General features: G+C 41.1%; 1 protein-coding gene across 1 annotated transcript; it reads right to left on the reverse strand.

Annotated features, from left to right (window-relative positions):
• Positions 1-1,098: 1,098 nt before the first annotated feature.
• Positions 1,099-10,719, reverse strand: LOC145337705 (NACHT, LRR and PYD domains-containing protein 12-like). Its single transcript, XM_080182536.1, has 4 exons — positions 10,714-10,719; positions 3,270-3,827; positions 1,874-2,170; positions 1,099-1,477 (listed from the first exon to the last, which is right to left on the reverse strand). Exons 1-4 carry the CDS (start codon positions 10,717-10,719, stop codon positions 1,331-1,333), a joined length of 1,008 nt encoding a protein of 335 aa, XP_080038662.1. The 3' UTR covers positions 1,099-1,330.
• Positions 10,720-15,663: the final 4,944 nt, after the last annotated feature.

Consider the following 15,663-nt stretch of genomic DNA (forward strand, 5'->3'; position numbering starts at 1 on the left):
GGCATTAGACAATAATTCACAAGTTGAAGTTTAATTTGTGTTTCTGTGCTTGTGAGCTAAGAAAGGGCCGACACTTTAATTTCACTTCATGTTAAATAAAGCTGCCTGCCTGGTTTCACTTTAAACTGTCCCTGCATTTTAATTCAATGTTTTTGACGTTATAAGGCTTATAGAGGTTAAAAAAATGGTTTCTTATATTCAGAGACTCACAATGAATGATAGAAACACTGAGTTTCAGGCGGTGTTCACAGAGGCTGCCAGTATAGGCAGGGCAATGCAGAGATTCAGAAACCAACCCTAACTGAGGATGTCACCAGTGATCACGTGACTTATAAAGGGACATTGTCCCAATATAACACACACCTACTGTAATATATAACAGAGGGAGAGCTCAGTAAAATAATCCTGATAATAATTAAACACAAACTGTAAGCTGTACCGAACAAGAGAAACTAATTTCTGTACAGCATCGTACATAATCAGATGGTTTCTGTTGGGAGAGGGAAAGATCCTTTTTCAGATTTTGGAGGGAGGTCTTTACAGCTCTAATTATTTAAAATTTATCCCAATAATGTTTTCATTCACTCAAGGAATGTGATCATCACTGGTTTTGCCAACATTTACTGCCCATGCCTATTTGCCCACGAGAATCTGCCTTCTTGAAATGATGTAGTTTTATCAGAGAATCACAGATTTATTACAGGTTCAGAATGAGGCCAATCAGCCCATCAAGTCAGCAGCTGCTCTGAAATGAACATTATTACTTTGCACCATTCTCCCACACTTTCTCTGTGACCATTGGACATTGTTTCCCTCTCGACTTCCTCGAATGAACATGTCTCTGTTTTATTAGATCAAAGGAAATGGCTTCTCAATAATGAAAATGTTCGCTATGAGACCAAACAAACAATTACCTCAACTCCTGACACTTGTGCAGAACGGGTCCCAGCCGCTGGAGCCCTTCACACTGAATGTGGCATCGCTGCAGATCGAGGTGTTTTATTGTATCACAGAGTCCAATGACATGAGACAGGATCACACAGTCAATCGGGGTCAGTCGCAATCCCCTAAATGAAAGTATTTTCACAGATCCCACTGTGTTCTCAGCCAGTGCTCTATTCTGAGACTCAAACAGGTAGTGGAATGTGTTCAGGAGCTTCCTTTTCCCAGTTTCAGTCTTTGTGTCTCCAATCTGCCCTTCAACCTTCTCCTTCACCCAGTCAATCACTCGGCAGGTTGTTTGATGAAGAAACGGACCCAGAAACTCCTCCAGGGGTCGAACTGACTGTGGGGAGGAGAGACCAGCAACAAAACGGAGAAATATCTCAAATCACCCATCTTCCTCACTGTGAGCTTCACTGAGGAGTTTCCCGATCTCCCTGGGATCTGGAGTCAGGAATTGTGTGAGTGCAGATACAAACTCTTGGATGGTGAGGTGTGGGAATGTGTAAACCACACTCTGGGCAGAATCATCTTTCTCTCAAAGTTCCATCAGGAACCCAGACAGGAACTGGGAAGGTTGTAGATTGTACTCAATCAAATCTCCATTTCTAAACACAATCTTCTTCTTGGAGACTCCTGTGTAGGCCATCTCACCAAGCTTCAGTAACACATCACGGGGGTTTTCAATCTCTCGGCCATGGTTTTTCAGAATGTTGTAAATATAGTAGGAATATAGTTGGGTGATGGTCTTGGGAACTTGCTGCTGTTTCCTGTCTCTTTGTGTAAAGAAGGGACCCAGTGATAGAGCGAGGACCCAGCAGTAGGAAGGGTTGTAACACATGGTGTACAGGATCTCGTTCTCCTCCACGTGCTTGAAAACAGCTGCTGCCACCGTCTGGTCTTCAAAAAACTTGTTGAAATATTTCTTCCGTTCATCACCAACAAATCCCAGGATTTCAGCCCAGACAGCGATCTTAGCCTTTTCTAATAAATGTAATGCAGTGGGGCGGCTGGTCACTAGCACTGAACATCCTGGGAGCAGCTTGTGCTGTATTAAACTGTGCACAATGTCAGACACTTCACACCAGCATTCAGGATCTGTGCACATGGACTGAGGTTCTGTATTTCTCCGATTGTCGGCAAAATCAATCGTGTCCTTGAATTCATCCAAACCATCGAATATAAACAGCAATCCCTCTGGGTTCTTCCAGAGCTCTCCCAGAATATTCCCAAAGTAGAACATAGAACATAGAACACTAGAGCACAAACAGGCCCTTCGGCCCACAAGTTGCGCCGATCACATCAACACCTATCTATAACCCCCAATCCCATTAAACCCCATATACTCATCCAGAAGTCTTTTAAAAGACCCCAGCGAGTTCGCCTCCACCACCACTGACGGCAGCCGATTCCATTCACTCACCACCCTCTGAGTGAAAAACTTAACCCTAACATCACTCCTGAACCTCCCTCCCCGCACCTTAAATCTGTGTCCTCTCGTAGCGACCATTTCAACCTGGGGAAATAGCCTCTGAGAATCCACCCTATCTATTCCTCTCAACATTTTATAAACTTCCATCAGGTCGCCTCTCAACCTTTGTCTCTCCAGGGAAAAGAGTCCCAGCTCCCTCAACCTAACTTCATAAGGCATGCCTCCCAGTCCAGGCAACATCCTTGTAAATCTCCTCTGTACCCTTTCAATAGCTTCTACGTCTTTCCTATAGTGAGGCGACCAGAACTGCGCACAGTACTCCAAATGAGGCCTGACAAGGGTCTTATAAAGTTGCAGCATTACCTCCCGACTCCTAAACTCAATCCCTCGATTAATGAAGGCCAGTACACCATACGCCTTCTCGACCACCTCCTCCACCTGCGAGGCTGATTTAAGAGTCCTGTGGACCCGGACCCCAAGATCGTTCTGTTCTTCAACACTACCAAGACTCCTGCCCTTGATAGTGTACTCGTTCATCCCGTTGGTTCTGCCAAAATGGACGACCACGCTTTTATCCGCGTTGAAGTCCATCTGCCACTTCTCCGCCCAGTCCTGCATCCTATTTATGTCCTGCTGCAACTTTTGCCATCCTTCCAGACCATCCACAACACCACCGACCTTCGTGTCATCAGCAAACTTACTAACCCATCCCTCCACTTCCTCATCCAGGTCATTTATGAAAATGACAAACAACAAGGGTCCTAGAACAGATCCCTGGGGCACTCCACTGGTGACTGACCTCCATTCAGAAAAAGACCCATCCACAACCACTCTCTGCCTTCTGCAGGCAAGCCAGTTCTTGATCCACAAGGCCAAAGGCCCTTGGATCCCATGCCCTCTCACAAAAACAGTAGAAAAACAGTATCAGATTCCTCAGGTTTATTCTCCCGTTAATAGTGTTCAAATCCCGGAATTTAAAACTGAAGACAAATTGAAAGTGTGGGTATATTTTCCCAGTGGCCCAGTCATAAACAATCTTTTGTACCATTGTTGTTTTTCCAATTCCCGGGACTCCGCTCACTGCTGCTGAATTCCCAGATTTGGATTTTCTCTGGGAAAAGCTGCTCTGGAACAATTGATCAGTTCGGATTTTTTCCAGTTCTCTCCGGAGATGTTTCACTCTCCATTCTTCATGATCTCGGCCTCTTGCCAGCAGTTCATGTTCAACAAGTGTCCGATCTCGAACATTGGAAATAACCGTTAGCTCAGCGTATCGATCAACCAGCTGGAAAATCTTAACCTTCTCCTTTATGAGGATAGTGTTCACTCTCAGAGTTTCAGTTTGTACCCGGAGTGTCTCCTTGTGTTTCTGTTGGAGATCTTCAATCAGAACAGAGAGAAAATGTGTTTTTTTGTTATTAGCGTTAATAAGTAACTTCTCAAAACCACTATACTGAAAACAGATTTAATTCATTAAAAAGTTAATGGGAATCTTATTTGAAAGTGAACAAAAGCTAAGAAAATGTTCATATCCTTACTTGATTCTATCTGTATTTGAATACAGATCTCTATTCCGGTAATATTTTCTCTCTAATTGTGAATACTACCCAAGCTGCCGTGTATTGTAGACAGTACAAATCCCCACGTGATCCTGATTGCACAACAATGGAGATTCCAGTCGTTCAATGTTTGAATTCTTCAGTGATGTTTCCCCAGCTGAGTTCTGGATATTGTTAGGAGTTGGGGCACAGATTGCTCAGCGGCTGAATGCTATCAAAGCAGAATTTTACTATTTTTATTTGTGATGTTGTGCACAGTCGGAGGGAGAAAATTGTATGCCACATGCTTCCGTATGAAAATGCACCTCCATCTCAGCAACCTGAGAGTGCGCACAGCACTCCAGGATCCAGCCAGGCTGTGTATCAGCATTCTGCCGGCTGTGTACAGGGTTTCACAGTGTATCAGGATCCTGCCAGGTGTGTACAGGGTTTCACAGTGTATCAGGATCCTGCCAGGTGTGTACAGGGTTTCACAGTGTATCAGGATCCTGCCAGGTGTGTACAGGGTTTCACAGTGTATCGGGATCCTGCCGGCTGTGTACAGGGTTTCACAGTGTATCAGGATCCTGCCAGGTGTGTACAGGGTTTCACAGTGTATCAGGATCCTGCCAGGTGTGTACAGGGTTTCACAGTGTATCAGGATCCTGCCAGGTGTGTACAGGGTTTCACAGTGTATCAGGGTCCTGCCAGGAGTGTACAGGGTTTCAGTGTATCAGGATCCTGCCGGGTGTGTACAGGGTTTCAGTGTATCAGGATCCTGCCAGGTGTGTACAGGGTTTCACAGTGTATCAGGATCCTGCCAGGTGTGCACAGGGTTTCGCAGCGTATCAGGATCCTGCCAGGTGTGTACAGGGTTTCTCCTCGAGATATGCACTTTGCCGCAATATCAGAGTTTTGGCTGTAAAGTGTCAATAGCATTGAGAGAATCTTTGGAAACAAATGAGGAGGGAGTGAAATGATGAACTTGGTGAAAGATTTTCTTTTAGAAACTGAAAACTTTTCACTCTTTACTGAAATATCAAATTTTTGGAGATAACATTGTGGAAATCGTCGGAAACAATTCTGATCAGCTCAAAATGTTTTCTCATTCAGTTATGGAACTTCGCGAGGGATCTGACTTTTGGCAACAGAGACTGACTGGCATTCAGCGACCCTTTGGAAATCTATGTTGATCTACCCAGAATTCTTCGCGCAGTCAGACACTGAGTGTAATATCAGATTTTCGGCAGGAATACTTCATTGGCATTGAGGAAATTATTGGAATCAAATGTGGATTTGCTAAAATGCTTATCTCACCGAGATATGCACTTTGCCGCTATGTTAAAATTTGTGGCATTTAAGGTTGAAATGGTATTGAGGAAAACATTGGAATCAATTTTGGTGTTACTCAACATGCTTACCTCATCCAGATATGCACGTTGCTGCAACGTCAGCTTTTCAGCCAACATGAGTCAGTGGATTTGATGTTATACTTACCGCCAAACCTGGATTTACTCAAAATGCTGATCACTGCGAGATATGCAATTAGCCGCAATCACAGAGTTTACGCAGTCAAGTGTCAATGGCGTTGAGAGAATCTTTGGAAACAGATGAGGAAGGAGTGATATGATGAAGTGAAACTGAAATGTATTCACTTTACACTGAAACATGAAATTTCGGAGATATGCTTGTGGAAATCGTCAGAAACAGTTCTGCATTCGCTCAAAATGCTTTTCTCATCTAGTTATGAAACTTGGCGAAAGATCTGACTTTTGGCAACAGAGACTCACTGGCATTCAGCAACTCTTTGGAAATCTATGTTGTTCTACCCACAATTCTTCACGCAGTCAGAGAATGAGTGCAATATCAGATTGTGAGCGGGAACAGCTCATTTGGTTTGAGGAAATAATTGGAATCAAATGTGGGATGACTGAAATGCTTATCTCACTGAGATATGCACTTTGCGCAAAGTTAGAATTTGTGGAGTTTCACGTTATAATGGGAGAGGATAACATTGGAAACAATTCTGGTGTAACTCAACATGCTTACCTCATCCAGATATGCACTTTGCTGCTCTGTCAGCTTTTCAGCCTACATGAGTCAGTGGATTTGATGTTATATTTACCGCCAAACCTGGATTTAGAACATAGAACACTACAGCACAAACAGGCCCTTCGGCCCACGAGTTGCACCGATCACATCAACACCTACCAACCAACAGACCTATCTATAACCCTCAATCTCATTAAACCCCATATACTCATCCAGAAGTCTTTTAAAAGACCCCAGCGAGTTCGCCTCCACCACCACTGACGGCAGCCGATTCCATCCACTCACCACCCTCTGAGTGAAAAACTTACCCCTAACATCACTTCTGAACTTCCCTCCTTGCACCTTAAATCTGTGTCCTCTCATAGCAACCATTTCAACCTGGGGAAATACCTCTGAGAGTCCACCCTATCTATTCCTCTCGACATTTTGTAAACTTCTATCAGGTCGCCTCTCAACCTTCGTCTCTCCAGGGAAAAGAGTCCCAGCTCCCTCAACCTAACTTCATAAGGCATGCCTCCCAGTCCAGGCAACATCCTTGTAAATCTCCTCTGTACCCTCTCAATAGCTTCTACATCTTTCCTATAGTGAGGCAACCAGAACTGCGCACAGTACTCCAAATGAGGCCTGACAAGGGTCTTATAAAGTTGCAGCATTACCTCCCGACTCCTAAACTCAATCCCTCGATTAATGAAGGCCAGTACACCATACGCCTTCTTGACCACCTCCTCCACCTGCGAGGCCGATTTAAGAGTCCTGAGGACCCGGACCCCTAGATCCTTCTGCTCTTCAACACTACTCAGACTTCTGCCCTTGATAGTGTACTCGTTCATCCCGTTGGTTCTGCCAAAATGACGGATCTCTTGATTTACTCAAAATGCTGATCTCTTCGAGATAAGCATTTTGCCGTAATATCAGAGTTTTGGCTTTAAAGTGTCAAAAGCATTGAGAGAAAGTTTGGAAACAAATGAGGAAGGACTGAAATGATGAACTTGTTGAAAGATTTTCTTTTGGAAAGTGAAAACTTTTCACTCTATACTGAAAAATCAAATTTTTGGAGATATCTTTGTGGAAATCATCAGAAACAATTCTGGATTTGCTCAAAATGCTTTTCTCATCAGGTTATGAAACTTGGCGTAAGATCTGACTTTTGGCAACAGAGACTCTCTGGCATTCAGCAACTCTTTGGATATCTATGTTGTTCTACCCACAATTCTTCACGCAGTCAGAGAATGAGTGCAATATCAGATTGTGAGCGGGAACAGCTCATTTGGTTTGAGGAAATAATTGGAATCAGATGTGAAATTACTGAAATGCTTATCTCACTGTGATATGCACTTTGCCGCTATGACAGAATTTGTGGAGGTTAAGGTTACAATGGTGAAGAGGAAAACATTGGAATCAATTTTGGTCTCACTCAACATGCTTACCTCATCCAGATATGCACTTTGCTGCTCTGTCAGCTTTTCAGCCATCATGAGTCACTGGATTTGATGTTATATTTACCGCCAAACCTGGATTTACTCAAAATGCTGATCTCTTCGGGATATGCACTTTGCCGCATTATCAGAGTTTTGGCTGTAAAGTGTCAATAGACTTGAGAGAATCTTTGGAAACAAATGAGGAGGGAGTGAAATGATGAACTTGGTGGAAGATTTTCTTTTGGAAACTGAAAACTTTTCACTCTTTATTGAAATATCAAATTTTTGGAGATATCTTTGTGGAAATCGTCAGGAACAGTTCTGGATTTGCTCAAAATGCTTTTCTCATCAGGTTATGAAACTTGGCGAAAGATCTGACTTTTGGCAACAGTGACTCACTGGCATTCAACAACTCTTTGGGAATCTATGTTGTTCTACCCACAATTCTTCGCGCAGTTAGAGGATGAGTGCAATATCAGATTGTGAGCGGGAACAGCTCATTTGGTTTGAGGAAATAATTGGAATCAAATGTGGGATGACTAAAATGCTTATCTCACCGAGATATGCACTTTGCCGCAAAGTTAGAATTTGTGGAGATTCACGTTACAATGGGAGAGGAAAACATTGGAAACAATTCTGGTGTTACTCAACATGCTTACCTCATCCAGATATGCACTAAACTGCTCTGTCAGCTTTTCAGCCTTCATGAGTCAATGGATTTGATGTTATATTTACCGCCAAACCTGGATTTACTGAAAATGCTGATGTCTTCGAGATATGCACTTTGCCGCATTATCAGAGTTTTGGCTGTAAAGTCTTGAGAGAATCTTTGGAAACAAATGAGGAGGGAGTAAAATTATGAACTTGGTGAAAGATTTTCTTTTGGAAAGTGAAAACTTTTCACTCTTTACTGAAATATCAAATTTTTGGAGATATCTTTGTGGAAATCGTCAGAAACAGTTCTGGATTTGCTCAAAATGCTTTTCTCATCAGGTTATGAAACTTGGCGTAAGATCTGACTTTTGGCAACAGAGACTGACTGGCATTCAGCAACTCTTTGGAAATCTATGTTGTTCTATCGACAATTCTTCGCGCAGTCAGAGAATGAGTGCAAAAACAGATTCTGAGCGGGAACAGCTCATTTGGGTTGAGAAAACAATTGGAATCATATGTGAATTTACTAAAATGCTTATCTCACTGAGATATGCACTTTGCCGCTATGTCAGAATTTGGGGAGTTTAAGGATACAATGGCAACGAGGAAAACATTGGAATCAATTTTGGTGTCACTCAACATGCTTTCCTCATCCAGATATGCACTTTGCTGCGCTGTCAGCTTTTCAGCCTACATGAGTCAGTGGATTTGATGTTATATTTACCGCCAAACCTGGATTTACTCAAAATACTGATCTCTTTGAGATTTGCACGTTGCCGCATTATCAGAGTTTTGGCTATAAAGTGTCAATAGACTTGAGAGAATCTTTGGAAACAAATGAGGAGGGTGTAAAATGATGAACTTGGTGAAAGTTTTTTTTGGAAAGTGAAAACTTTTCACTCATTACTGAAATGCCAAATTTTTGGAGATATCTTTGTGAAAATCGTCAGAAACAGTTCTGGATTTGCTCAAAATGCTCTTCTCATCAGGTTATGAAACTTGGCGTAAGATCCAACTTTTGGCAACAGAGACTCACTGGCATTCAACAACTCTTTGGAAATCTATGTTCTTCTATCCACAATTCTTCGCGCAGTCAGAGAATGAGTGCTATATCAGATTGTGAGCGGGAACAGCTCATTTGGGTTGAGGAAATAATTGGAATCATATGTGAAATTACTAAAATGCTTATCTCACTGAGATATGCACTTTGCCGCTACGTTAGAATTTGTGGAGGTTAAGGTTACAATGGGAACGAGGAAAACATTGGAATCAATTTTGGTGTCACTCAACATGCTTACTCCATCCAGATATGGACTTTGCTGTGCTGTCAGCTTTTCAGCCTACATGAGTCAGTGGATTTGATGTTATATTTACCGCCAAACCTGGATTTACTCAAAATGCTGATCTCTGCGAGATATGCACTTTGCCGCATTATCAAAGTTTTGGCTGTAAATTGTCAATAGCATTGAGAGAATCTTTGGAGACAAATGAGGAGGGAGTAAAATGATAAACTTGGTGAACGATTTTCTGTTGGAAAGTGAAAACATTTCACTCTTTACTGAACTATCAAATTTTTGGAGATATCTTTGTGGGAATCGTCAGAAACAGTTCTGGATTTGCTCAAAATGCTTTTCTCATCAGGTTATGAAACTTGGCGTAAGCTCTGACTTTTGGCAACAGTTACTGACTGGCATTCGGCAACTCTTTGGATATCTATGATGTTCTATCCACAATTCTTCGCGCAGTCAGAGAATGAGTGCAATATCAGATTGTGAGCGGGTACAGCTCATTTGGGTTGAGGAAACAATTGGAATCACATGTGAAATTAATAACATGCTTATCTCACTGAGGTATGCACTTTGCCGCAATGTTAGAATTTGTGGAGGTTAAGGTTACAATGGCATAGAGGAAAACATTGGAATCAATTTTGGTGTCACTCAACATGCTTACCTCATCCAGATATGCACTTTGCTGTGCTGTCAGCTTTTCAGCCTACATGAGTCAGTGGATTTGATGTTATATTTACCGCCAAACCTGGATTTACTCAAAATACTGATCTCTTCGGGATATGCAGTTTGCCGCATTATCAGAGTTTTGTCTGTAAATTGTCAATAGCATTGTGAGAATCTTTGGAGACAAATGAGGAGGGAGTAAAATGATGAACTTGGTGAAAGATTTTCTTTTGGAAACTGAAAACTTTTCACTCTTTACTGAAATATCAAATTTTTGGAGATATCTTGGAGGAAATCGTCAGAAACAGTCCTGGATTTGCTCAAAATGCTTTTGTCACCTGGTTATGAATCTTGGCAAAAGATCTGACTTTTGGCAACAGAGACTGAGTTGCATTCAGCCACTCTTTGGAAGTCTATGTTGTTCTACCCACAATTCTTCGCGCAGTCAGAGAATGAGTGCAATATCAGATTGTGAGCTGGAACAGCTCATTAGGGTTGAGGAAATAATTGGAATCATATGTGAAATTACTAAAATGCTTATCTCACTGAGATATGCACTTTGCCGTTAGTCAGTATTTGTGGAGGTTAAGGATACAATGGTGAAGAGGAAAACATTGCAATCAATTTTGGTGTCACTCAACATGTTTTCCTCATCCAGATATGCACTTTGCTGCTCTGTCAGCTTTTCAGCATACATCAGTCAGTGGATTTAATGTTATATTTACCGCCATACCTGGATTTACTCAAAATGCTGATCACTTCGGGATAATGCACTTTGCCGCTTTATCAGAGTTTTGGCTGTAAAGTGTCAATAGCATTGAGAAAATCTTTGGAATCAAATGAGGAGGGAGTAAAATGTTGAACTTGGTGGAAGATTTTCTTTGGGAAAGTGAATACTTTTTACTCTTTACTGAAATATCAAATTTTTGGAGATATCTTTGTGGAAATCGTCAGAAACAGTTCTGGATTTGCTCAAAATGCTTTTCTCATCAGGTTATGAAACTTGGCGTATGATCTGACTTTTGGCAACAGAGACTGACTGGCATTCAGCAACTCTTTGGATATCTATGTTGTTCTATCGACAATTCTTCGTGCAGTCAGAGAATGAGTGCAATATCAAGCTGTGAGCGGGTACAGCTCATTTGGTTTGAGGAAACAATTGGAATCACATGTGACATTAATAACATGCTTATCTCACTGAGGTATGCACTTTGCCGCAATGTTGGAATTTGTGGAGGTTAAGGTTACAATGGCATAGAGGAAAACATTGGAATCAATTTTGGTGTCACTCAACATGCTTACTCCATCCAGATATGCACTTTGCTGCGCTGTCAGCTTTTCAGCCTACATGAGTCACCGGATTTGATGTTATATTTACCGCCAAACCTGGATTTACTCAAAATGCTGATCTCTTCGGGATATGCACTTTGCCGCATTATCAAAGTTTTGGCTGTAAATTGTCAATAGCATTGAGAGAATCTTTGGAGACAAATGAGGAGGGAGTGAAATGATGAACTTGATGAAAGATTTTCTTTTGGAAACTGAAAACTTTTCACTCTTTACTGAAATATCAAATTCTTGGAGATATCTTGGAGGAAATCGTCAGAAACAGTCCTGGATACGATCAAAATGCTTTACTCATCTATTTATGAAACTGGGTGAAAGATCTGGCTTTTGGCAGCAGAGACTCACTGGCATTCAGCAACTCTTTGTAAATCTATGTTCTTCTACCCACAATTCTTCGCGCAGTCAGAGAATGAGTGCAATATCAGACTGTGAGAGGAAACAGCTCATTTGGGTTGAGGAAATAATTGGAATCATATGTGAAATTACTAAAATGTTTATCTCACTGAGATATGCACTTTGCCGCTATGTTAGAATTTGAGGAGTTTAAGGATGCAATGGCAACGAGGAAAACATTGGAATCAATTTTGGTGTCACTCAACATGCTTACTCCATCCAGATATGGACTTTGCTGCGCTGTCAGCTTTTCAGCCTACATGAGTCAGTGGATTTGATGTTATATTTACCGCCAAACCTGGATTTACTCAAAATGCTGATCTCTTTGAGATTTGCACGTTGCCGCATTATCAGAGTTTTGGCTGCAAACTGTCAATAGACTTGAGAGAATCTTTGGAGACAAATGAGGAGGGTGTAAAATGATGGACTTGGTGAACGAATTTCTTTTGGAAAGTGAAAACTTTTCACTCTTTACTGAAATGCCAAATTTTTGGAGATATCTTTGTGAAAATCGTCAGGAACAGTTCTGGATTTGCTCAAAATGTTTTACTCATCTATTTATGAAACTTGGTGAAAGATCTGGCTTTTGGCAGCAGAGACTCACTGGCATTCAGCAACTCTTTGGAAATCTATGTTCTTCTACCCACAATTCTTCGCGCAGTCAGAGAATGAGTGCAATATCAGATTGTGAGAGGGAACAGCTCATTTGGGTTGAGGAAATAATTGGAATCATATGTGAAATTACTAAAATGCTTATCTCACTGAGATATGCACTTTGCCACTATGTTAGAATTTGGGGAGTTTAAGGATACAATGGCAACGAGGAAAACATTGGAATCAATTTTGGTGTCACTCAACATGCTTACTCCATCCAGGTATGGGCTTTGCTGCGCTGTCAGCTTTTCAGCCTACATGAGTCAGTGGATTTGATGTTATATTTACCGCCAAACCTGGATTTACTCAAAATACTGATCTCTTCGAGATATGCAGTTTGGCGCATTATCAGAGTTTTGGCTGTAAAGTGTCAATAGCATTGAGAGAATCTTTGGAAACAAATGAGGAGGGAGTGAACTGATGAACTTGGTGAACGATTTTCTGTTGGAAAGTGAAAACATTTCACTCTTTACTGAACTATCAAATTTTTGGAGATATCTTTTTGGGAATCGTCAGAAACAGTCCTGGATTTGCTCAAAATGCTTTTCTCATCAGGTTATGAAACTTGGCGTAAGATCTGACTTTTGGCAACAGAGACTGACTGGCATTCAGCAACTCTTTGGATATCTATGATGTTCTATCCACAATTCTTCGCGCAGTCAGAGAATGAGTGCAATATCAGGCTGTGAGCGGGTACAGCTCATTTGGTTTGAGGAAACAATTGGAATCACATGTGAAATTAATAACATGCTTATCTCACTGAGGTATGCACTTTGCCGCAATGTTGGAATTTGTGGAGGTTAAGGTTACAAAGGCATAGAGGAAAACATTGGAATCAATTTTGGTGTCACTCAACATGCTTACCTCATCCAGATATGCACTTTGCTGCGCTGTCAGCTTTTCAGCCTTCATGAGTCACTGGATTTGATGTTATATTTACCGCCAAACCTGGATTTACTCAAAATGTTGATCTCTTCGGGATATGCACTTTGCCGCATTATCAGAGTTTTGGCTTTAAAGTGTCAATAGCATTGAGAGAATCTTTGGAGACAAATGAGGAGGGTGTAAAATGATGGACTTGGTGAACGAATTTCTTTTGGAAAGTGAAAACTTTTCACTCTTTACTGAAATGCCAAATTTTTGGAGATATCTTTGTGAAAATCGTCAGGAACAGTTCTGGATTTGCTCAAAATGTTTTACTCATCTATTTATGAAACTTGGTGAAAGATCTGGCTTTTGGCAGCAGAGACTCACTGGCATTCAGCAACTCTTTGGAAATCTATGTTCTTCTACCCACAATTCTTCGCGCAGTCAGAGAATGAGTGCAATATCAGATTGTGAGCGGGAACAGCTCCTTTGGGTTGAGGAAATAATTGGAATCATATGTGAAATTACTAAAATGCTTATCTCACTGAGATATGCACTTTGCCGCTATGTTAGAATTTGGGGAGTTTAAGGATACAATGGCAACGAGGAAAACATTGGAATCAATTTTGGTGTCACTCAACATGCTTACTCCATCCAGGTATGGACTTTACTGCGCTGTCAGCTTTTCAGCCTACATGAGTCAGTGGATTTGATGTTATATTTACCGCCAAACCTGGATTTACTCAAAATGCTGATCTCTTCGAGACATGCAGTTTGCCGCATTATCAGAGTTTTGGCTGTAAAGTGTCAATAGACTTGAGAGAATCTTTGGAAACAAATGAGGAGGGAGTAAAATGATGGACTTGGTGAACGAATTTCTTTTGGAAAGTGAAAACTTTTTACTCTTTACTGAAGTATCAAATTTTTGGAGATATCTTTGTGGAAATCGTCAGAAACAGTTCTGGATTTGCTCAAAATGCTTTTCTCATCAGGTTATGAAACTTGGCGTAAGATCTGACTTTTGGCAATAGAGACTGTCTGGCATTCAACAACTCTTTGGAAATCTATGTTCTTCTACCCACAATTCTTCGCGCAGTCAGAGAATGAGTGCAATATCAGATTGTGAGCGGGAACAGCTCATTTGGTTTGAGGAAAGAATTGGAATCATATGTGTAATTACTGAAATGCTTATCTCACTGTGATATGCACTTTGCCGTGAAGTTAGAATTTGTGGAGGTTAAGGATACAATGGTGAAGAGGAAAACATTGGAATCAATTTTGGTGTCACTCAACATGCTTACTCCATCCAGGTATGGGCTTTGCTGCGCTGTCAGCTTTTCAGCCTACATGAGTCAGTGGATTTGATGTTATATTTACGGCCAAACCTGGATTTACTCAAAATGCTGACCTCTTCGGGATAATGCACTTTGCCGAATTATCAGAGTTTTGGCTGTAAAGTGTCAGTAGCATTGAGAGAATCTTTGGAGACAAATGAGGAGGGAGTGAAATGATGAACTTCGTGAAAGATTTTCTTTTGGAATGTGAAAACTTTTCACTCTTTACTGAAATATCAAATTTTTGGAGATATATTTGTGGAAATCGTCAGAAACAGTCCTGGATTTGCTCAAAATGCTTTTGTCACCTGGTTATGAATCTAGGCAAAAGATCTGACTTTTGGCAACAGAGACTGAGTTGCATTCCGCCACTCTTTGGAAATCTATGTTGTTCTACCCACAATTCTTGGCGCAGTCAGAGAATGAGTGCAATATCAGATTGTGAGCTGGAACAGCTCATTAGGGTTGAGGAAATAATTGGAATCATATGTGAAATTACTAAAATGCTTATCTCACTGAGATATGCACTTTGCCGTTAGTCAGTATTTGTGGAGGTTAAGGATACAATGGTGAAGAGGAAAACATTGCAATCAATTTTGGTGTCACTCAACATGTTTTCCTCATCCAGATATGCACTTTGCTGTGCTGTCAGCTTTTCAGCCTACATCAGTCAGTGGATTTGATGTTATATTTACCGCCAAACCTGGATTTACTCAAAATGTTGATGTCTTCGCGATATGCAGGTTGCCTCATTATCAGAGTTTTGGCTGTAAAGTGTCACTAGCCTTGAGAGAATCTTTGGAAACAAATGAGGAGCGCGTAAAATGAAGAACTTGGTGAAAGATTTTCTTTTGGAAAGTGTAAACTTTTCACTCTTTACTGAAATATCAAATTTTTGGAGATATCTTGGAGGAAATCGTCAGAAACAGTCCTGGATTTGATCAAAATGCTTTACTCATCTATTTATGAAACTTGGTGAAAGATCTGGCTTTTGGTAGCAGAGACTCTCTGGCATTCTGCAACTCTTTTGAAAACTATGTTGTTCTACCCACAATTCTTCGCGCAGTCAGAGAATGAGTG

Source organism: Carcharhinus amblyrhynchos, unplaced genomic scaffold (assembly GCF_965287045.1).
Source record: "Carcharhinus amblyrhynchos unplaced genomic scaffold, sCarAmb.v2.hapA scaffold_63, whole genome shotgun sequence".
NCBI lineage: Eukaryota > Metazoa > Chordata > Chondrichthyes > Carcharhiniformes > Carcharhinidae > Carcharhinus > Carcharhinus amblyrhynchos.

Coding starts and splice junctions, on each gene's coding strand:
- LOC145337705 (XM_080182536.1), bottom strand. Junction 2,171..3,269: donor TCTACTGTTTTTGTGAGAGG/GCATGGGATCCA, acceptor TTCTACTTTGGG/AATATTCTGGGAGAGCTCTG. Junction 1,478..1,873: donor TGGGATTTGTTGGTGATGAA/CGGAAGAAATAT, acceptor GAACTTTGAGAG/AAAGATGATTCTGCCCAGAG.